This window comes from Lytechinus pictus, chromosome 2 (assembly GCF_037042905.1).
Source record: "Lytechinus pictus isolate F3 Inbred chromosome 2, Lp3.0, whole genome shotgun sequence".
Taxonomy (NCBI): Eukaryota; Metazoa; Echinodermata; class Echinoidea; order Temnopleuroida; family Toxopneustidae; genus Lytechinus; species Lytechinus pictus.
Window position 1 is genome coordinate 30,537,182 of NC_087246.1, and position 24,646 is coordinate 30,561,827.

The 24,646-nt window shown below is 35.5% G+C and overlaps 1 protein-coding gene across 1 annotated transcript; it reads left to right on the top strand.

Annotated features, from left to right (window-relative positions):
* The first annotated feature begins 48 nt into the window (after window positions 1-48).
* LOC129281547 (carboxypeptidase B-like) lies at window positions 49-13,550 on the top strand. Its single transcript, XM_064115328.1, has 10 exons — window positions 49-223; window positions 1,678-1,759; window positions 4,005-4,253; window positions 4,836-4,937; window positions 6,231-6,341; window positions 6,734-6,847; window positions 7,810-7,900; window positions 8,384-8,601; window positions 10,115-10,199; window positions 11,184-13,550. The coding sequence occupies exons 1-10, from the start codon at window positions 156-158 to the stop codon at window positions 11,417-11,419; spliced, it is 1,356 nt and encodes a 451-aa protein (XP_063971398.1). The 5' UTR covers window positions 49-155; the 3' UTR covers window positions 11,420-13,550.
* Window positions 13,551-24,646: the final 11,096 nt, after the last annotated feature.

Sequence of the window (24,646 nt, forward strand, 5' to 3'; positions counted from 1 at the left end):
AGATAATATTTGTCATATGATAATGGTATATTCTTCTGTTATCAAAACAACACACCTGCAGATATTGGACGACATGCACTTTCTGGGTTGTACAGATAATTGTCATAAGACAAGAGCTCGTATTGTAAGCAAGGGTTATTTGAATATCAGCAACCATGAATTTGGTGGGAATAATTTTTGTACTAATAGCAGTTGGTCGTTTTTCAGAGGCAAAATATGAAGGGTAAGTGTAATCATGAATATGAATCCCCTCGTGTGTATGTGTTAAGTACAGCTAAGCTAAAAAGATTATGTAGTGCAATTGAAATTTGAAAAAGGTGCAAACTTTGTCTTAGATTTGAATACAATACATTAAAGATAGAAAGCCCCTTGACATGCTTCCGGTCGATTTGCGATCCGATTAGGGAATAACGTTAAACAATGACAAATCATCATACGTACTAAATTTCTAAACAGTCATATTGTGATAGAGAAACAGAGATGGTGATATAATTGTTTTTTGTGATTGTGAATTTGTAGCCAGAATGTAGAAAGACCTTTTTCAAATAATCCACTTGAAAGAAGACTCCGATTTTATCTTAAAATACTTTGAAAAAAAAGGTTTAGAGTTCCATCTAACAAATTTCTGACTTACTTAATTTTATCTCTCAAGTATTTCATCTACTGCTGTAAATTTCAAAACATAAAACCAACCTTCAATTCTTTTAAGGCATATATGGGAAAACAAAAGGAAATTGAGTATTATCTGGCTATAAAGAAAGAAAAACTCCATATCCATTTTTAGAATTGAAATGTGACTTGTAAAGCATTTTGAATCGTTTATAAATGTCCATTATTGTAAATTGTATAAATGTCAAGTTTAAAAACTCCCCACCACAGCTTTTATTATTATTATAGGCACCAGTACTGCCATTATTACTATTATAATGTTATTGATATGTTTTGTTTTGTAGTATTGTAATTAATGTTATTGATTTTGTTTATTTGTATGTTATTCTGCTGATCATGAAATCAATAAAACATTAAATTATTAAAAAACATAAACGGTCAAATGAATTTTGAATTGATCACTGTTCCGAGTGCTATGCCTCGTAAGGTATTCAGTTCATTGAATATCTAACTAAAATCATATCAATATCACATAACTACAAGACCAATGCGACCGATAAAGACTTGTATTTTTCTATTTTATGACTATCAAGATGATAGACAAAATAAAACAAAAGCAGTCACCTGATTGACACAAACCTGAAAAATAACGACATGAAGCATTTGCCAATGGCTGACTTACGCCTAAAATAATTGAAATTCCGATGAGAGACATTGGCTGATGTCCTTGTCCCGGCAAAGAGGGGGGGGGGGGGCGATTGCTGTACAAAACTGGAAATGAATAGGGTGGGACATGACCCCCCGCATCCCCGGATTGCCCCAAAGAGACGAAAGGGTTTGGGGGGTTAAAGTTGACGTCATGTTTTTCTCTAAGTAAAAGATTAGCATTACATTATGGCACATCCCTCTTTTTCAATACTATTATTTCTTGTATCTCAATTTCTCCTATGTTTATCCTCTTCTTGATTTAAAAAAAAATCATACGGGGCGGTAAAACCTTACCCATTGGCGCCCATCCTCTCATCACAGTGGTACTCATAATAACCATTACCCCTGTTTCATTTTAAGACATCAAGTATGGCGTATAATACCAGCGACCTATCAACATGTTGAATGGCTCGGTGAACTTGAACGGACAAGGGGAGAAGAGGTAAGAATTTTCGAAGGGGGTATACTCCAGGCTGATAATAGTAACATTTGAATAAATAGAGTAAAGTTATACATTCTCTTGAAGACGACAAGAACATGCTTATCGGAATGTCGAGTTTGAGTGGTCCTTTTTCACTCTAAAAATACTTAGTAAAATTTTACCAAATATTGGATAGAAAGGGAACATGCATGTTTGCTGGGTATTTTTTTAAACTCCATATTGGGCAAAATGCATGTTTTAAGGGTAAATTTTAACGCAACATTTAGTAAAATTTACAAAATATTTGGTATCTTTTTAGCCAACCAACATGCATGTTCCCATTTTACTCAATATTGGGTAAACCTTTTTTTAGAGTGTAAAGACCAACAAATGTCCTAAATAAAATACACGTTTTACCGTGAAACATCTACACTCTCTCCTTCGCCAACAGAAGTTACAAGATTATACAAGTAAAACGATGAAAATTTCGTCAAAATCTGAACAATAACGAATTCATTGAACAAATATTTTGGGAAATGGGATTTGTCATCATGAATATGCAATATGTAATACCGATGGCGTCATGTCCACCCCCTTTCCTAACTTTCTTTATTACAATTCATAATTATTTCATATTTATCAAATGCGTGTAAAATATGTCTTCTTTTTAACCAAATAAGTTTCAGAAATAATATTACAAATCAAAGCAGTATTCAATCCTATTTATCCATTCTTGGAGGAAAAACTTCAATGAATGCAATTTCAAGTAGTATGAAAAATGAAGATATGACATCTACAGCTCGTCCATTGTATACTTTTTGCAAAATCGAGTTTCTGCATTTTATTCATAAATCAATAATGAATTAGCATCTTCATAATATCAATGGTATAAATTTATATATTTGAAATGTAACAATTGAAGAGATAAATAATGCTGACAAATACTGATAGTTATAGTATATATATAAAGCATGAAAACATTCTCGGAGTTTTTTCACTCATACAGTGGGAAACTATAAAATGTCACATTTTTATTATTTTAGATCCATTTTGGAAGAAAATTTTCAATATTTGTTTATCTGATTTATCTAATCTGTTAAAAATACTTTAACCTGGAGGACTCCTTTAATTAAGTGTAATCATATTTATGGATAGTCACTAGTCTGAAACTTTAGTGGAGTACACTCCCACCTGGAGAGGATATTCCAACATATCAAGAGTGGCGATATTTTAAAAAAAATCTCGCACCTTTCTTTCATTATTATCAAGACAATCATCACATCAGAATGAGGAAGGAAACGAACAATGAAAAAATAACATGAAAATTAGTGTAAACAGTAAAGTTTAGTACAGTTTGTTGTTGCCAAACGCTATAAGTCTTGTGAAGACAAATCCCATTGTGATATAAGATTTTTTTAAATAAGCCGAGAACTAATATAATTCAATCAACAACATAATAATGAATTATTGTGCTTTGTGTCCACATACAAACTCGAAGACAAACAGGTCGGGACGAGAAGTAGAAAATGGAAGAAGAGAACGGGAGATTTGGAAGTGAATAGGAGCAAGAAAAGTAACACTCTATGAGATCTCCACTAAACTTCTTTATGAAAATGAATTTTAAAATAATTTATAAATAAACAAGATTTTCATGCTCCAATCTGCATTTTAGAATATCAATTAGTTATTCACTTGAAATTACCGAATGAAAAAACAATAAAGAATGTTGATGTTTTTTAAGAGATTGTTTAAATATATGTATATTTTCTTTAAATTGAAAAACAATTATGAAGATAATATCTACAAGTAATTATTGTTAGGTGTAATACGACTGTGTATGAGTCGAATTGAACCATGGCCCTTGGGAGCGGGGTGAAAATTGAAAAATATAGGCAAAATGACCTATATTTTGTAGTGAAAACCCTTTTTTTTTGCCTAACAAGTTTCTGAGGACCAAAATAACCTTCATTTTGTAGTGAAAGCCTTTTTTGTCAAATTTACATCGGCAACCCAGTAAAAATTCGTTCCATTAAAGGACCATGAATTGAACCCCATGCAGATTAACCTGCTTTCTTCAATAATTTACAAGCATGAGAACCTCTCCAGCTGACTACATCCCAGTATAGACGCTCGTTTTTATCTTGTTTGCACGACATTGTTTGATTTGATAAGATCTAAAGATTGCATATTCTGGCTCCCTCGACAGGACTAGTCCGCAAAATATAAATTACTAATTCCGTTTTATTTTTCTTTTGGCAATATGCAGTTTGACTTTTGGACTCCCGTTCTTAAAAGAGTAAACCACCCTGTCGATATAATGGTACGACCCGATCTCCAGAGCCTTCTGCGCACGCTCCTGCAGCACAGAGGGCTGGGCTTCCACGTCATGATAGATGACGTAGGCAAACTTGTGTCCAGTCAGATGTCAGAACTATCAGAACGGCGGGAAAATGGGCGATTGAGTGGGACTGCACTGAGTGGCTTCGATTATAATGTTTATCATACGTATGAAGAGGTACTTGATATCTTTGAATCAATAACGAAAATAAACCTCTCTGAAATTGGAAAGTGAAAAAGTTCATCTAAAGAGTAAATGTAGGAAAGTTTCCATTGAATTTGATGAGGATTTATGCCATCATCGTTTCAAATTTACACTGAAATCAGTCTCGTATAAGAGGATTAGTGATGGAGAAAGAAGGAGGAGAAGTGGGTGGTGGAGGGAGTATTTCCATAATTTTTAAACGACGGTTTTGTTGCTCTTACTAAACAAGAAATTAAACTACACGTTTGTTTTTCTCGACACGTGTATCATGAGTGTACAAGCACCAGAAATTTTCTTAATAGTTGATTTTTTTTATCCCTAAAACTCACTTGGGTGGTTCTAAATCTACCAAACGATGATGATGATGATGATAATAATAATAATAATATTAACAATACTAATAATAACAACAAGAATAGTCATAATAATAATGAAATAATAATATTTCTTTTATTACAAAACAAGAAGTGAACCGCACGTTTTTATTTCTCTAAACGAGCATATCATGAATATCAAGCACCAGAAAAGATCTTTATTGATTTTTATTTCTCACAGATTATGCAGTGGGTAGATGACATAGCTACTGAATACAGTCATATTGTCGAATCGTTCTTACTCGGGTATTCATCTGAAGGACGACCCATTAAAGGAATAAAGGTATGCAGATTCTTAACTTGACACAACCGATCTTTTTTATTATTTCAAATGAGGGGGTGTATAAGCATGAAAGTGATTTGTTACGTAGCAAAAATAAAATAAAAATATTTGTTCAAGCAATCCACATTCGGTAGAGTGAATAATAACAACAATTATTATTTAAAAAGTCAGATTCAACCAAAGTTCGAAATATGTAGTCATAACAAATATGGAACGCGAGAAGGGAAACACTGAATTAATTAATACTTAATACTTTCAATTAATCACCGCTGGTTATTATTTTCTCAATTTGATCACAGATACTTTCGATTTGATCACCGTCGCTATTGATTTCATGGCTGAATATGGTATATTTCTATCTTTCATCAAATATATTCCTGCCACGATCAACTCGCTTCTCCATGTCTCACGGTTGCGGCATGTTGCCCTTTCCACGTTCTATAATCTAATAGCATTTAATAGCATTTTTAAAAAACCTACCATTCCTATTAAAGGACAAGTCCACCCCAGCAAAAAGTTGATTTGAATAAAAGGAGAAAAATCCAACAAACAAAACACTGAAAATTTCATCAAAATCGGATGTTAAGAAAGTTATGACATTTTAAATTTTCGCTTAATTTCACAAAAAAGTTATATGCACATCCTGGTCGGTATGCAAATTGGCAGACGGATGGCGTCAGTCACACACTAATTCTTTTGTATTTTATCATATGATATATGAAAATTTCTCATTTTCTCCTCCTTGTCAAGTGAAACAAGTTTTATTTCTCCCTGAACATGTGGAATTACCATTATTTTAACAGTTTATGGTTAAGTTAAGTTGGTCCTTATTGTCAAATCTGTAAAAAGTTGAAATAATGTATAATTCAAACAATAAAAAACAAAAGAAATAGTGAGTGATGGACATCATCGATTCTCTCATTTGCGTATCGCAGAGTTGTGCATTTAACTGTTTTGTGAAAAATAAGCGAAACTTAAAAATGTCATAACTTTCTTATTTTACATCCGATTTCGATGAAATTTGCAGCGTTATGTTTATTTGATTTTTCTCTATCGATTTAAATCAACAATTTTCTGGGGTGGACTAGGCATTTAAGCTTGTTGGACAAATTTTTCGTTTTAATAGGCAAAATATGATTTTTGTTCTATTTGGACGTAATTGGTATATTAAATTCTAGGAGAGCGAAGAAAATTAAACTTTGCAAATAATGGAATGAAGGTTGACTCCTGTTAATGTAGCTGAGAAAAGAATATATGCCTATTCCATGTAGTTAATTTCATTTTGTGTTTCAGATCCGGGGAACTGGGAGCCATGATGCAAATCCTCGCGCTGTCTGGTTTGAAGGTGGTATTCATGCTCGTGAGTGGGTCTCACCGGCTACTGTTATGGGATTCACTCAGAAGGTAAAGAGAGAGAGCGAGTTTGTGTGCAAGAGAGAGAGGGGGGATTAGGAGGAGGGAGCAATCATAATTATAATTATTTGATATCATTATTATTTTTATAATTATCATTATTATTATTGTCATTATTACTATCATTAATGTTTGTTGTTGTTGTTGTCATTATTAATTTAATAATAATTTTATTATGATCATCATTATCATTATTGTCATAATCATTATCATTATAATCAGCATTATCATCATCATCATCATCATCACCTGTCCATCATCATCGTCATCATCATCATCACCATCACTACTAAACCTTTAATATAATAGCATCCATTAATTTTTACTAGACATTGTTAATTCATGACCCTCTCTTTTCTTGACTATTTTTTCTCTTTTTCTAGCTTCTTGATGAATACGACAATGGTGATAACCTCGTGGTCGAAATGTTCGACAACCTAGACTGGTACATCATCCCATCTCTGAATGTAGACGGCTATAGCTACACATGGTCATCGGTATGAAATATAATTTTATAATCTATATCATTTTACGCGTATATGGTGTTAAAATAACGATTAATTATTCATTTTTCCCCCAACAATGCCCCAAGGGTAACACACCGTAAATATTAGGTAAAACTTCAACTTGCACGAGGGTAATTATGTGTCCAACCAATCTTGGGCAGTATTTTACCCAATGCGGGAAGCATATTATCCAGTAAGGTTAAAAAATAAGCAGCAATTACTTTAGAACGAGCAAAATTTTCACCGCGCTGTATAAATTAAAATGCCCAAAACAAATGCGCAATGTTGGTTGGACGCGTAGATCCCCTCATGGAGCATTTTTACCCAATATTTTTTAGACTGTATGGGATAGCTTGAAACCAGGTCACTAAGAGCACTTTGGTGGTCTAGTGGTTAGGACACTGGTCTAGTAATCCAGAGGTCCTGTGAATTTTTTCACAGGCATACTTCGCAAAGCAGTTGCGTGAGTTATACCCTTGTGGTATTGTTGAAGAAAAAAAAATAAATATCTTGACACTTTTTTATCACCCAACAATTTTATTAATCAACGATCAATCGTATTGGTGCAATTTTCTACCTCACTTTTCAACACTTTTCCAAGCTGCTTTTAAAAGGCAAAAAGCTTTATTAACATGTTCACCTAAAATAATAACATCACGTGAACAACTCATAATAGAAACAATATGAATAAATATAAATATACGATAGTGTAGGATTCACATGCTAATTTTGACAAAGTATTCTTTACATTTCGTGTCCTTCATTGTCTGTTCATTGTCTTACAAATTGAAAAATCATGAATCAGTGCATTATTTAGTTGAGACTTAAATAGTCTTTCAAGTTGTATGTTCTATTCAGCCATCTATTTGATGATACTCTACTTTTTCTATGCACTGTTCATTATTCTATTATATTTTTTCTTAAAAATTGTCTCATTATGTTAATTTTTTCAGGATCGAATGTGGCGTAAGACCCGCTCACTGAACGCCGAATCACCATGCATTGGTACAGACCCAAATAGAAACTGGCCGTACGAATGGGGAGGTATATCTATGAGTTTTAACTAAAATAACACAAAGCTTAGCATTGATTGTAAAACATTTTTTTCTATGATTGATTGTTTTGGCTACAAAAATTTACAACGAACTGTGTTACGGTACCCAGCTTATATTTTGTGAACAAACATAATAGTAATAGAAATTTGCCACACGCGCCATTTTGTGCTCCTCAATATTCTTCCGCTCATTTCGCCACTATGAACGTTTTTCGCGTGTGCCGACAGAACAAATTAAAAAAAAAAGATCTTGTATTCTTTTCATAGAGCGTTAAGGAGGGGGGGGGTGACATTAATCAGTCAGTTATGTCGATTGCAGAGGCTATTTTCTTGTAATCTAAAATGTTACAGGAAGCAAACCTTGCCTTTCAGCATCATTATAAAAAACACCGTTTCTCAAGACCCATCAGTAATTTATTTCATTTATTTTTTATTATTCCAACTAATTGCAAAAAAATGATGTCTTTACGAAGGTGTCGGGGCCAGCACTTGGGAATGTTCAGATACCTATCGAGGCGCAAGACCCGTCTCCGAGATCGAAGTTTCCAACGCCATCGATTTCATGAGAAAGAAGAAAGCTGACGGGCAGGACTTCATCGTGTTCATTGACTTCCACAGCTACTCACAGGTGATCATCGCACCGTGGTCGTACCTAGACTCCGATCCTCGCACCGAAGACTATAATGACCAGGTGAGTTACAAAGTGTTAACTGGAGGATATGAAGTCCGGTGTTGACCATTTGGTGTTGGTATTGGTGTTGGGCCGATGATTACATCAGCACAGCACCAAACTTAGCATAAAGTTGTTCCTGGGAAAGTCTCACGAGGTGTTGAGCTATTGTGTTTAACTAACGTTAGGTTGTACATGTTGTATGGGAAGGCAATCAGAATTGTGCTCTCAACATTAACACCAGTACCTATATACACTAAACTTGGAATCACTGAATGTATAGTTGATACTGGATGTTTTAAAATGAATGGAAAAATTGAAAGTCTCAATCAGATGTTTAGGATCTTGGGGACTGTGAGTTTCACAAAACTGTTCGGTGTAATACGAACGATTTTATGAGCGACTTAGATACGGTAAACAAGAATAATCTTTGCATTTCCATAATTACATAAATTAGACAAGACGAATTCTTGTTCACGGACTGCCTGCCGTAGCTATATGGTAAGCAGTATTGTGGTGAAAACTTATCGTTTTGTGAAAATGCAAACATAATTATAAAAGCTAAGCAAAGAGTATTTTCCCTTTCCTGGCTCACCTTTCTTTATTCAGATTTATCTGAACTTTCTAGAAATGTGATTTTCTCTCAGAAACTTATATGCTTTTTCCCCCAAATAAAGTGTTCGTACAATTTAAAGAAACTCGTATTCAACTTATGATATTCATTATTCACCCATCGTTTGCATCGAATGAAAAAAGGACAATCTAAGCTTTACAAATACGTACTTTTATTTATCTTAATTGTTATTATGTTATTATACGTTTTGATATTCTATATTTTTGTTTTATTTTATGGGGTGCACTGTATAAGATTTTAGGCTTCAAATAAAATCATCAAGCCTCGGCACCATGCAATCATAATGACATTCTTATGTAACCTCACTTCTTACCATCTGTATCCTCTCTTCATATAGAATTTGTAGTAAGGCTAATCACCACCTTAATCATGTTAATGTATATTATAATCAATGTGATTAGTTTGAAACTACCTTAATAATGGGGAATTTCACGGCAACAGCATCAAGTTTGTCTTAATAAAAACAGAAAATGCGAGAAACATATTAATGTAGCTCTGGTAAAATCGATGGAATCGGAGTTATGGATGTTTAACGTTTTCATATAATGTCAATGCGAGCAGTTCCTCAATATGTCATGTGATACGCATTCCGTATCATTCCACTTTCTAAGGAAGTTGAAAATTATACTGTGCACGTTATTAGACACATTATTACAGTACACACTGTTATGAGAAAAATTATTCATCGTGAACTATTAAAATATAGGAATTTCTAGTATGCTAAAAACAAACTTAAAATTGATAATGGATTTCGTCAAACATTGATCAATATGTTTGTATTATCTTATGCTTATATCAAACGGACTTGATGTCTTGGACATCCCTTTTAAGGCTTTATGAGTAGAGTGATGTTAACTAAGTTTAAGATTTGGTTTTTTTTCTTCTCACCATCCATAATAGATGGCGTTGGCTTTAGAGATGCAGTCGGCCATCAAAGATACACATGATGTTGTATACAATTACGGGGCCGGGGCAGAAATTTTGTGTGAGATATTTTAAATATTCTTTCTCGTTTGCCTCTTTTCTCTCTTTTTTAATCCCCCCCCCCCCTCTTTGTTGACAGTATTTCTTTGTTCCTTTTCTTCTTCTTCGCTCTTCTTCTTGTTTTTCTTCTCCTTTTCCCCCATTCTTCTACTTCTTTTTCTTTCCATCTTTATTATTTTCCTTCTCCCTCTTTGTCATCCTCCTACTCCTCGTATTAAGATGCATAACGATAAAGGGGTGTGCTTAATAAAACCTTGATTATTTACTTGGCAAATTATAATTTTTATGTTTTTCAACCAATTTAAGGCAAATCAAGCATTGCTTGCCAACCATGTCAATGTAATTGTGTATTTTTGAATGTACATGTACGTCTCAACGGCAAGTTGCGAAGTTCGCGAAATATAAATACACCCTCACGAAAATAACAGTTTATTGTGACACCCTTCCTCCTCCTAATACATATTCTTTTTTTTTTTGTTCAATTTTGTACACAGTCATGTAATGATTGACGCCCCTCTCTGCCAGGGGCGGATCCAGGATTTTCCAAGAGGGGGGGGGGGGCACATTTTCCCGAAGAAAAATTTGACAAGCAAAACAAAAAAAAAGGTCTTCACTTTCAAAGGGGGGGGGGGGCGCGCACTTCTGTTTTAACAGCATTTTTACATTACAAATTTCAATTGTGCCTCTCAAGGGGGGGGGGGGGGGCGGGCCACGGGGCCCCCTGGATCCGTCAGTGCTTTGGTGTACACCCCCTTTGAAAATAAGGATACAACTCTTGCCGTTTAAAAGTGAAGATACTGTTTAACTACATATATATATTATCTTTGCCATCCCTAAAGAAGTAAATAGATGATAATTGAAAAAATATAAATTGAATAAAGAAATAACAAAAACATTTTTTTAAATATTAAATCTCAACCCGCCCCTGTCTCGAGTCACTTTGTTTAATTTCAGACTCTTACAGTGACAAATTCTTTTCTTTCAGATGCCTGTTCTGGTGTGACCAGCGACTGGGGTTATGGCACCTATTCCCAACACGGGGGCAACACTGATGGTGGACTGGGGGCCAAGTATTCCTACACAGTAGAGTTGCGCGATGAAGGCCAGCACGGATTTCTTCTCCCTGAGGATCAAATACAACCAAGCTACGAAGAGATGCACGCTGCCGTGCGCGCTCTCGGGGCCCATGTCCTGAACGAGATGAGTGCTACCGTTCAATAATCAACCTTGATAAACACCTTTCACCTAAGAGCTTATTATCTATAACATCGCTAATTTAATGATTTATCATTTATTCAAAAGTCAAGCGGGCAATGGTTACTTCAAAGTTTTACAGATCTTTGTCTTGATCTTAATGAATTATCTGATTAATGATTTTTGAGATTGAACTCACGCGATTCGTGATAGAAAAATACTGGATACCTATAAAATATTCATATAGGGTCCTAAACTACACTCTAAAAACAAATCAGTCAAATGACTGGTTAATAGGGTCAGCTGGGAGCAACTGTTATTCTAGTCATATTTGACTATTTTCTAGTCACATTTTACTAGAATAGAGTTATTTCTGACTAAAATATATGTCAGAAATGTGATTATCAGTGATTGCCATATCAGTTGCTCCCAACTGACTACTGGTCTAGTCAATTTGACTGATCTGTTTTAAGAGTGTACTTTTAATGAATAAAAATATTAATCAGACTTTCTGGGTTGGGAATATTCCCTTTCCACTCCAACAACGGAAATATCATGAAGAAAAAAAATCAAACTATACAAGAAGGTTGGGGGTTTAATTCCCGGTTTGTTACACTGTTTTTTGGTAAGACATGGATGGCAAGAAATCATTTTTGAAATACTTATAAACATCTTATTGACAGGTTAGCCAAAATGGGGGTAATAGGGTTGATATTGAATCTTGTGAGGAATTCGCATATGGCCCCTGTTATTACTTTTTAATTGTTGTGAAATTACAGACAGGTATTGCAGAAGGTACAATTAACAAGGCACCCCCTCCTCGTATCGTATATTAATTTCGGGAAATTATCGATAGTCAATTTATCGACAATACCATGGAGATCATATACATGAAACCAGATGCCTATAGGTGCAACATCTTTGCTTATAACCCCATAAATACGCGTGTAAAAAAACAAATATAATGATAATTAAATTAGGGGGACTCTTATTAATCTAATGAAAACGTTTAGTGTCGAAATCTCATTAATCACATGAAACGGTGAAATAACCCTAATTCTGCCACTATAATTCGAAAAGTAAAGTGATATTTCTTCTCCATTTTGGGCAAAGGATGGACAGCGATTGCCCTTCCTAGAATCAGTGTTAGATTGCTAAACATAATGCATATACTTTGTCAATCAGCTTTATCAAATCTTTGATATGAGTTGCTTTCTGGTTGTAATTAGGCATGTGAGACCTATAGAAAGCACATTGCCGATTAGGATGGCGGTTCATGGCAGTTTGTCACCGAAGATAGATGCGATCATACCCCCTTTAAATTATAATATAGTTAGATCAATTCACGTTTAGTGGGTTTCATAGTTTCGCAATTTCTTTTGAATTGCGCTTGCTTGAAAGACAAGCCTACCCCCAACAAAAATTGATTTAAATAATAAGAGAAAATCACAACAAGCATAACACTGACAATTTCATCAAAATCGGATGTAAATAAGAAAGTTATTACATTTTAATGTTTTAAAGTCGCTTTATTTCACAACACATTTATACGCACATCCCGATCGGTATGCAAATGACGTAATCCACTCACAATTTCTTTTGTATTTTATTATAGAAATGTTCCACTTTTCTCCTCATTGTCAAGTAAAACAACGATTAATTCCTCCCTAAACATGTGGAATTCAGTCAAGTTGGTCTTTATTGTCCAATCTGCAAAAAAAATGAAATATTGTATAATTCAAACAATAAAAAAAGAAATAGTGAGTGAGGAACATCATCGTCTGTCTCATTTGCATGTCACTGAGTTGTGCATATCACCATGATCACTGTTTTGTGAAAAATAAGCGAAACTTTAAAATGTCATAACTATCTTATTTTACATCCGATTTTGATGAAATTGTCAGTGTTATACTAGTTTGATTTTTCTCTATTTATTCAAATCAACATTTTTCTGGGGAGGACTTGACCTTTAATTAACAAAGCAGTACGCGCCTTCAACAAATCGCCCTAATTCTGTAATTACTTGAAGGGCCCAGATTGGGGAAAAACAACCGTGAACAGCATTTAAACCGGCGATGTCTGGTCGTCTCTTTTAAAGAGAGATCATGTGTGAGTCACGCTAAGACACAATAAATAAAGAATTGAACTGTTAAACGGAAAAAATTAGAATAGATATAAGTATGACTTTTTTGAAAAGGAGAATAAAGACAGCGTGTGGTGGCGTTCAGTGCATAAAAAAATGAGTGGGAGGATATGAAAGAGACGGTGGGGAGAGCTAGGAAGGGTGTGTGTGTGTGTGTAAAACAGGGAATGAGAGATCGAGGGAAAGAGAGGGGGAGTGTGTGTGAGAGGAGGGGAGAAGGGGAAAGAAATGGACGTAGGCCTATTTCGGTTCCATGACATTTGCTCCGACGAATATTGCTCCGCTATAAATTCCACACATTAATCGAATGATGAAATAATTCAACCGTGGATTTACCACTATACCCTACCCTAAACCTAACGTAAACTCCTTTTTCAACCCAAACCTTAAAGCCCAGAGCATAGTTGCAGGAGCAAGTGTCCCGTCGCTGTATTTTTCATTAGACACGATTTCAGCGGATATTTACGTTGATTCGCCTTTACGAGTCCTGGCGGAGCAACCAAAAGGCATTCGTCCAAGTGCCCCCCGCCCCCTCCTCTGGAAGAATCAAATGGGAAAAAAATAGAAACGGGTAAAAGAGAAAGGGAAAGGGGGAAGAAAGAAAGAAATGGAAAAGGAAGAAAAAGAGAAAAGAAAAAAAATGAAAGGAAAAGGGTGATTTATGATATTGTTTGTTTAATATAATGTCAAAATCCGTAGCACCAAATTAGAACTACATTATGCAAAGCCCAAAAAGTTCTCACGCACTTCGTTCGCTCACAACTTTTTGAAAATAAATGTCCATGTTGTGCCCCCCTTCAAAATTGTTGTGTCATTACGTAACTGGCTTGAAGTAATTGTGTTGTGTAAAACTAAATTTGGTTTTAAAAACTGCCATTAATACGGCTGAATCTCGAGAGTTATGGTTATAACTCACCGCCTGGGCGATGAGCGGCGTGTTTTGGGAGTATGTTCATGATCATCGAGAGCCATGCATGCCTCCCTTGGAAATGACCCGCATGCCTGGTTACACTCGATCATGCACAAATCGCCGCCAGTTAAACCGACTGGCTTTTACTGCTATTTAACATATGTCACATTGTTATTTAAATATATCGCTTTTTAGGTCTAGGTCTTAGGTCTATTTGCATGACAAAATGCTCCATACAAATGTCATTCAAATGCCTCGTCATTCAAGATAACGTGTGAATTTCACGAATTTATTTATTACAATCCTTTTAAATCATGAATAATCAAATAAGTCAAGTTATATCATTCGTTCTATATGATGACTATATAATTTTCTCGACATTTCGAACTGTACATAATTATATATACATCATTATGAGAACCATCTTTATATCTCATCACTAACAGGAATATTCAAACTTAACTGTTAAAGAAGTGTGAAATAATTGTTTAAGAAACGAGGCAGACATCCTACTGGTATTCTTTTCAATTTCTCCAGTAGGGTCATGCCTCCGAAGTCGGAGGCGAGATCCAAATAATCCTACCAAAGACAGACTTTCCACTTTCTATTTATTTTCTGATATAATTTTAATCTTCCATCATATTCTTCTGTAGTGAAAGCGTCACTTAGGTCATTTACCGAGTAGACCATCTTGAAATTAAAGTAGAATGATATAAACCTATTAATGAATAAAATCGAACAACCTAAATTATCTCGCCGACATGACTTGTGCTATAATTTTTTTTTAATATAAACAAACCCTTAATATCTCCTTCAGGGTCCTCGAGCACCTGCTTTTATTCTCACTCGTTCGTACTGTATATTGTATACGCTGATAATCAGTAGCGTGAGGATTTTTAAGGGGGGGGGGTCAAGCTGAATGAAATGTTGACAACCCCCCCAAAAAAATAAAAAGGTCATCACCACATATTTTAAATCGTTTCCTACCCTAAAAAAAAATTGACAAGCAAAAAAAAAAGGCTTCACTAAAAATTTTTACGTCGTTTCGGACCTAAACAAAATATGATAAGCAAAAAAAAGGTCTTCAACAAATTTTCAGGTGGGGGTGGGTACAAAAAAAATCGTAGGGACCGCGGGTTGAATACCTGTTGAGAAAAAATATCTGTTGAGAAAAAAAAAGGGGGCAGAAGGGATTTATTTTGGGTTCCATGACATTTTTGCTCCAACGAATATTGCTCCGCTATAAATTCCACACACTAATCGAATAATGAAATTCAACCCTGGATTTACCACTATACCCTACCCTAAACCTAACGTAAACTCCTTTTTCAACCCAAACCCTAACGCCCTGAGAAATAGTTGCAGGAGCAAGTGTCGTGTCACCGTATTTTCATAAAGCCCAGCGCACACTATGCGATCCGATGCGACTCGATTTATTAAAATTTATCGTATTTTGCAATAAATGTGAAAGTTCCGAGAAGTAAAATTATTTTATTTGAAGTTCGGCATAAAAGTAAGAAAAAAAATCATAATTTTGCTTTGTGGTCAGAGTAAAGTCCAAATCGGCTTCAAATCGCAGCCGATGATGACGTCATTACGATTTGAATTTACTTTTATTCCTACAGGGAGGCTCGAACTCGACTGAGTTAAGATTTCAGTAGTCCTACTCACTAGCGTACCTACGGGGGGGGCAGAGGGGGCAGACTGCCCCCCCCCTGACGAGTCACAACCCATGCAACGGACATATCCCTGCCCCCCTGACGAGTCTTGATGACCTTTTTTTTTTTTTTTGCTTGTCAATTTTTTTTCTGGTACGAAATCCTTTATTTGTGGTTGAAGACCTTTTTTTTCTTCTTTGTTTTTTGCTTGTCAAATTTTTAGGCGGACGAGATCCTTTATTTGTGGTTGAAGACTTTTTTTTTTTGCTTGTCAAATTTTGGCGGACGAATTTGCCCCCCCCCCCCTGTGTAAATTCCTAGGTACGCCACTGGTCCTACTACAATTCTGAACTCTGATCGCTAAGATTTTATTGGATGAAATGTTTATATCAATGTTACAAAAAATTCTTTGAAATTCGGATCGCAACAAATCGCATAGTGTGTGCCGGGCTTATAAGACACGAATTCAGCGGATCTTTACGTTGATTCGCCTTTCTTACGAGCCCATTGGCGTAGCAACCGAAGGCATTCGTTCCCCCCACCCCTCCCTGGAAGAATTAGTCGGGAAAATACAAAATAAAAAAACGGGAAAAGAGGAAAAGTAAATTGGAAGAAAGAAATGGAAAAGGAAGAAAAATAGAAAGAAAAACAAATGGAGAAAAAAAAATGAAAGGAAAAGGGTGAATTATGATATTGTTCGTTTAATATAATGTCAAAATCTAGCACCAAATTAGAACTGCATTATACAAAGCCCCAAAAGTTCTCACGCACTTCGTTCGCTCAAAAGTTTTTGAAAACAAATGTCCATGTCGTGCCCCCCTCAATTTTTTTGTGTTATTACGTCACTGAATTAAAGTGATAGTGTTGTGTAAAGCCTTTACCAGTGCAGGGCCGTGTTAAATTTGGTTTTAAAAACTGCCATCTTTAAGGTTTAATATGGCTGAATCTCGAGAGTAATTTATGACTCGCTGCCTGGTCGATGAGCGGCGTGTTTGGGGGGTATTCATTGATCAGATCCATGATCATCGAGAGCCATGCATGCATGCCTCCCTTGGAAATTACCCACATGCCTGGTTACACTCGATCATGCACAAATCGCCGCCAAAAAATGCAGTTTAAACCGACTGACTTTTATTGCTATTTAACTTGTGCCACATTGTTATTTAAATATCTCGCTTTTTAATAAGTCTTAGGTCTATTTGCATTACAAAATGCTCTATACAAATGTCATTAAAATGCCTCATCAGTCAAGATAACGTGTGAATTTCACGAATTTATTTATTACAATCCTTTTAAATCATGAATTATCAAATAAGTCAAGTTATATCATTCGTTCTATATGATGACTATATAATTTTTCTCAACATTTCGAACTGTACATAATTATATATACATCATTATAAGAACCCTCTTTATATCTCATCACTAACAGGAATATTCAAACTTAACTGTTTAAGAAGTGTGAAATAATTGTTTAAGAAACGAGGCAGACGTCCTACTGGTATTCTTTTCAATTTCTCCAGTAGGGTCTTGCCTCCGAAGTCGGAGGCGAGATCCAAATAATCCTACCAAAGACAGACTTTCCACTTTCTATTTATTTTCTGATATAATTTTAATCTTCCATCATATTCTGCATGTAAGATGAAAGCGTCACTTAGGTCATTTACCGAGTAGACCGTCTTGAAATTAAAGTAGAATGATAACCTATTAATGAATAAAATCGAACAACCTAAATTATCTCGCCGACATGTGCTAGAAAAAATGAACTTTTGAATATATACAAACCCTCATATCCCCTTCAGTGTCCTCGAGCACCTGCTTTTATTCTCACTCGTTCGTAGTGTATATTGTATACGCTGATAATCAGTAGCGTGAGGATTTTTGAAGGGGGGGGGGTCAAGCTGAATGAAATGTTGACAACCAAAAAAAAAAAAAAGGGTCTTCACCACAAATTTTAAATCGTTTCCTACCCCAAAAAAAATTGACAAGCAAAAAAAAAGGCTTCACCAACATTTTTTACGTCGTTTCGTACCTCAACAAAATATGATAAGCAAAAAAAAGGTCTTCAACAAATTTTCAGGTGGGGGTGGGTACAAAAAATTTGTAGGGACCGGGGGTTGAATACCTGTTGAGAAAAAATACCTGTTGAGAAAAAAAAAAGGGGAAGAAGGGATGTATTTTGGGTTCCATGACATTTTTGCTCCAACGAATATTGCTCCGCTATAAATTCCACACATTAATCGAATAATGAAATTCAACCCTGGATTTACCACTATACCCTACCCTAAACCATAGCTCTATGCCTAAATCTAACGTAAACTCCTTTTTCAACCCAAACCCTAACGACCGGAGCAATAGTTGCAGGAGCACATGTCGTGTCACCGTATTTTCATAAAGCCCGCGCACACTATACGATCCGATGCGACGCAATTTTTAAAAATTAATCGTATTTTGCAATAAATGTGAAAGTTCCGAAAAGTAAATTTATTTCATTTGAAGTTCGGCATTAAAGTAATAAAAAAAATCATAATTTTGCTTTGTGGTCAGAGTAAAGTCAAAATCGGCTCCAAATCGCAGCCGATGATGACGTCATTACGATTTGGATTTGAATTTACTTTTATTCCTACATGCAGGGAGGCTCGAACTAGACTGAGTTAAGATTTCGGTCGTCCTACTACTATTCTGAACTCTGATCGCTAAGATTTTATTGGATGAAATGTTTATATCAATGTTACAAAAATTTCTTTGAAATTCGGATTGCAACAGATCGCATAGTGTGTGCCGGGCTTATAAGACACGAATTCAGCGGATCTTTATGTTGATTCGCCTTTCTTACGAGCACATTGGCGTAGCAACCGAAGGCATTCGTTCCCCCCACCCCTCCCTGGAAGAATTAGTCGGGGAAAAAAATAAAAAAACGGGAAAAGAGGAAAAGTAAATTGGAAGAAAGAAATGGAAAAGGAAGAAAAAGAGAAAAGAAAAACAAATGGAGAAAAAAAATGAAAGGAAAAGGGTGAATTATGATAGTGTGTGCCGGGCTTATAAGACACGAATTCAGCGGATCTTTATGTTGATTCGCCTTTCTTACGAGCCCATTGGCGTAGCAACCGAAGGCATTCGTTCCCCCCACCCCTCCCTGGAAGAATTAGTCGGGAAAAAAAAATAAAAAAACGGGAAAAGAGGAAAAGTAAATTGGAAGAAAGAAATGGAAAAGGAAGAAAAAGAGAAAAGAAAAAACAAATGGAGAAAAAAAATGAAAGGAAAAGGGTGAATTATGATATTGTTCGTTTAATATAATGTCAAAATCTAGCACCAAATTAGAACTGCATTATACAAAGCCCCAAAAGTTCTCACGCACTTCGTTCGCTCAAAACTTTTTGAAAATAAATGTCCATGTCGTGCCCCCCTCAAATTTTTGTGTTATTACGTCACTGAATTAAAGTGATAGTGTTGTGTAAAACCTTTACCAGTGCAGGGCCGTGCTAAATTTGGTTTTAAAAACTGCCATCTTTAACGTGATTGGTTAAAATTGGTTTGACTTTTAAAAAATCTGAGCTAGAAGGTCACACTTGTCACCTGTGTCTGTGATATGTTACAAAAATGAAGACCAGAAAAAATTGCGTTCGAAAATAATTATTTAGTACTTCAAAAATTGAAATATAAAGTGACCGAAAACACCTTCTTAATTTCCGCATACATTCGTAATTCCGAAGCTTCGTAATTCCGAAGGTTCGGTTATTCCGAAGGTTCGTATTTCCGAAGGTTCGTAATTCCGAATGTTCGTCAATCCGAAAACGAAATAAGGTTCGTAATTCCGAAGGTTCGTTAATCCGAAAACCAAATAAGGTTCGTAATTCCGAAGGTTCGTTAATCCGAAAACGAAATAAGGCTCGTAATTCCGAAGCTTCGTTAGTCCGAAAACGAAATAAGGTTCGTTAATCCGAAAATTAAATAAGGTTCGTATTTCTGAAAATGAAAATTATTCATTTTGGTAACAAACACGGTGTTGTCATTACAAGATAAAACGATATTATGCAATGATAGTAATAACGATCGATGATACATGCGTGTGTTGTGGCCAAAAGCATGTATTTCATTAAGAATAGGCGCCCGGATCTGCCTTTAGCAAATGGTTTAAGGATGCAGGGGATTAAGTTTGTTGGTCGCGTGCGAGTAACCTCCAGATAATAGGATTTGTATTGGAGGGGATGTCATTTTTAATAACAGCTTCTGCTGGTAATAAAAATAAAAATAATACTAATAATGATCCTTGTGAGATTTGAAAGCGCGAATCGCAAGCTCAAACTAGTAGACATTTCATGTAACAAAACTTGAACTTAAACATTCTGAGCATTTTTTGTAATCGTGAGAAAGATGTGTATCTTACTAAAGAATTAACGCGAGCGCGAAGTGCGAGCTGTAATTTGTTTATATACTGACCTGGGGCCCGTTGCATAAAACTTTTTACCTGAGAAAACTCAGATTGTTTTTACCGGATTTTTCCCCTGTGCTAAAGTCAATGGCGGAAATCAGACTAACCTTAGTTTTCAGTTTTTACCAGAGTTTTCTCAGGTAGAAAGTTTTATGCAACAGGCTTTAGAAAGTAACATTTTAAGGACTGCATTTAGTGACTCATGAATAGTATATCTCACGAACTAAATAATGAGAGCGCAAACCGCAAGCTTAAAATTTGTGATATTCCAACCTGAAAACTTGACATTTTATACATTTTTTTTTAACCAGGAATAGAATGAGTTCCTCAATAAACAATACTTGATGCGAGTGAGAAACGTGAGCCAAATTTTTCCGATTTTCCAACCTGAAAACTGGACATTCTAAGCATTATTGTACAAAAATAATTGATGCAAGTGCTAATAAGCGCGAGCCCAAAAGGGTATTCCATTTTGAAAAAGGTCACTTTTTTCCGACGGGATTTTTTTGGGCAAGTATCCACCCCCCCCCTGTCCCCGGTTCCGCCACCCCTGAGTGAAGCAAGCAAGATTTTGGAGCATGGGCGATTTAGCTCTAGCAACTTAAACTCCTTTTGTAATCATGAATAGGGTGAGCATCTAAACAAAACAATTAATGCGAATGCAAAGCGTTTTAAATATTTGAATATATATATATATAGGCAGATAGGCAGAGTGGCCGACTGACAAGAAAAGTGGATATTTCAAAGATTATTACTTGGAGTTCAGGAATGGGATATACATCTCTCTAATCAAATGATGGGAGCTCGTAGCGCAAGCTAAACATTTATTCCATATTCAGTACTTTTGTAATCATGAAAAGAATGCGTAATCGCGTATCTCGCTGAAAGCTACAAAAATCGAATCGTGAGCACAATAATATGTTTAAATTGACTAGAAAATGGCCATCATGAAATTTCAAAAAAAAAAAAAAAAGAAGCTCGCTCCTCATCAGTTTTTTATTTGGTGTAAGGTATTCGTCCAGTTCTTGGTAACAAAACATGCATAGAATGTCCACTTTTAAGGTTTGAATATCACACATTTTTGGTTCGCGTTTTGCGCTCGCACTAATTATTGCTCATTAAGGAAGTCATTCTGATCCTGGTGAAATAAAATTCCTAGAATGTCCATTTTCATGGATAGAATATCACAGATTTTCAGCTCGAGCTTCGCGCTTGCATTAATCGATTGGTGAGATATGTAGGCCTAGCACATATCCCATTCATGAGTCACCAAATGCAAAAGGTTCCTCTCCTGGTCAGTATATGAAAAATTTCAGCTCGCGCTTCGCGCTCGCGTTTGATTCTTTAGTTAAATTCACATCCTTTTTTCATGATTACGAAATAAAATCGGAACGTTTACTTTTTATGTGGGGCGTTTTGGCCCAGTGGATAAGACTTCTGACTTTAAGGCAGAGGGTCGTAGGTCCGAATCCAAGTCATGGCATTATTTCCTTCAGCAAGAAATTTATTCACACTGTGCTTCACTCAACCCAGGTGAGGTGAATGGGTACCCGGTAGAAATTCGTTAATGCCTTCCTTTGGGCGCCTAGGCAGCCCAGCTATCCGTGATAATAATAGCTGGGAGAACAGTTTTCAGAACTGAAGTGGCTTCCCTGGATATCCATATCATTATTATCATTATTATCATTTTAGGCCTACATGAAATTTCCAAAAGTTTGAGCACGTGATCCGCTAGCAACATCTCACAAGGATGCCCTTTTAACAGTAATTGACCAAAAATGTGAATTTTACATCTTCAGATTTGATTTTCCCCCCAAACCGCTTGCTCGCTACGCTCGCAGAAATGAAACGTAAATATATAACTTATCAATCAGAGATCACTTTAAAAAATTTGCTCAACTTAATTACTACAAAACACACAACCTCTTTACACAGATGATAATCTTATGGCGAAAATATCAGTTTGCACCAAAATGCCTCTATTGGCCCCTTTTTTGGCTATGCCCCCCCCCAAAAAAAAAGAGGAAAATACGTTCCGCCGCCACTGGTTTAAAAACACGCATCGTCTTTATGGCTAACTGCTAAAAGTTCTTAAAGTGTCCCCTTTAGATCAGGTCAGAGCTTATATTTAAAATTTCTGTTCGCGCTTCTTGCGAGCAGTTATTATCTAGTTACATAGGCATCTCGTTTTGAAGATCACAAACATATTGCCCATCATATTAAAAAAATATAGCTCGCGCCCGCATTATTCAAAAAGGGTGGTTTATCATGTTATTACATATTTACTTTATTTTATAAGTATAAAGCTAATTATTGACTGTTAGGACTACCCTTTCAAAGAAACAAACAAAAATCAACTTTAAGCTGCCGATCGAGGAAAATATGGCTGAAAAAAAAATTTGCCCCCCCCCCCCTATTTGACAAAAGTTGGATCCGCTGGGAGGGAGGCAGGGGCACTTGCACCCCAAAAATGAAATAAAAAACAGGGAAATGCATATTTTTCCAAAATGGGAAAGTTCCTTTTTCAAAAATAAATATGCTGTTTTTCATGTTTTTCGAAATAAAATACTCTTTTAAAAGTATACAAGTTAAGTTTTCAGGCTGGAATATTGCAAATTTTCAGCTTGCGCTTCGCACTCTCAATTATTCGATTGGAGAAATTATGTATCATAAAGAGGTCACTAAATGCTTTCTTTAACAGGTTCCTTTTCTGGTCAGTATGTTTAAGCTCGCGTTTTGCGCTCGTGTTAATTCTTTTGTTAGATGCACATCTTTTTAATGACAGCAGAAATCTGCTCGGATTTTTAAAAACTTATTTTCATTTTTTATTGAAATTCCCTTAAGTTTTAGCTTGTGATTTACGCTCGCAACACCTCGCAATAATGCCATTTTAAGAATAATAATGCCCCTAAACGACTTTTACAACTTCACCTTTAAATTTTTTTATACCAAGCCGCTCGCTCATTATACTCTCTCCCGAAAAATAAACCCTAAATATACATTTTGCCATAATAAGAAGTCACTTCAAAAAAGTTTTTATCTACTTAATCACTATCAAACACACAATGACTTCAAGCAGATGATAATCTTAAGGTGTAAATATCACCAAAGTGCCCATTTTGACGTATGAGTTTCATTTTTTATCACATGACATTAAGCTATGCACATCACTTTATTCATTCAAAGCTGTTCTGAAAAAAAATACGCTGTCAAGCTATAATTTCTAAAATCTTTCTGTGTACCCAAACAACTAATAACCCCCCCCCCTTGCACATGCACACTCGCACACCTGCACTTGCACTTTCACTTTTATCAACGTTATTAATCTTATCTCAATCAAATTTCTCTTCTCTATCCACTTTTGATATATTCCTATTATTTTGTGCAATAAAAGATAGTCTCTTTTATTGCACTATACAGTCTGGTTTTCTATCCCCTTTCCTTTCGAGGCCTCCATCGCTTTCAAGCTCCAAGCTTAAGATGGAGGTCTCCCACATTTCTATATATATGTTCAGTAATTAAAGAAAATGTATATAGATATATAATTTCACAGTACAGTTGATATTTTATAATGATTTATGTGCATTATTCATTATGTTTAAAAAAATATTTGCTTATTATGTAATATTGAAAAAAAATGTTATACTTGTATATTTGTTTTTTGTTTAGAAATGTGGAAATAAAATAAATCAAATCAAATCAAATCAAATTTTTTGGCTTTACCCCCCGAACGAAAATTCGTTCGGCCGCCCTTGCCTCCCCATCCTCATAACAATTGAACGGCAACAGTGTCCCCCGCCCCCCCCCCCTTTGCCTCTGCCTCTGCTTTCCCGGTTTTCATTTTTCGGATTAACGAACCTTATTTTGTTTTCGGAACAACGAACCTTATTTTGTTTTCGGATTAACGAACCTTCGGAAAAACGAACCTTATTTTGTTTTCGGATTAACGAACCTTATTTCGTTTTCGGATTAACGAACCTTCGGAAAAACGAACCTTATTTTGTTTTCGGATTAACGAACCTTATTTCGTTTTCGGATTAACGAACCTTCGGAAAAACGAACCTTATTTCGTTTTCGGATTAACGAACCTTCGGAACAACGAACCTTATTT

What these genes read in the sequence shown, in the direction of transcription:
- LOC129281547 (XM_064115328.1), top strand. Translation starts at nt 156, where the DNA reads ATGAATTTGGTGGGAATAATTTTTGTACTAATAGCAGTTGGTCGTTTT. An exon ending in AACGGACAAGGGGAGAAGAG is followed by an intron (nt 1,760 to 4,004) that starts GTAAGAATTTTC and finishes GGCAATATGCAG; the next exon opens with TTTGACTTTTGGACTCCCGT. An exon ending in GGCCGGGGCAGAAATTTTGT is followed by an intron (nt 10,200 to 11,183) that starts GTGAGATATTTT and finishes CTTTTCTTTCAG; the next exon opens with ATGCCTGTTCTGGTGTGACC.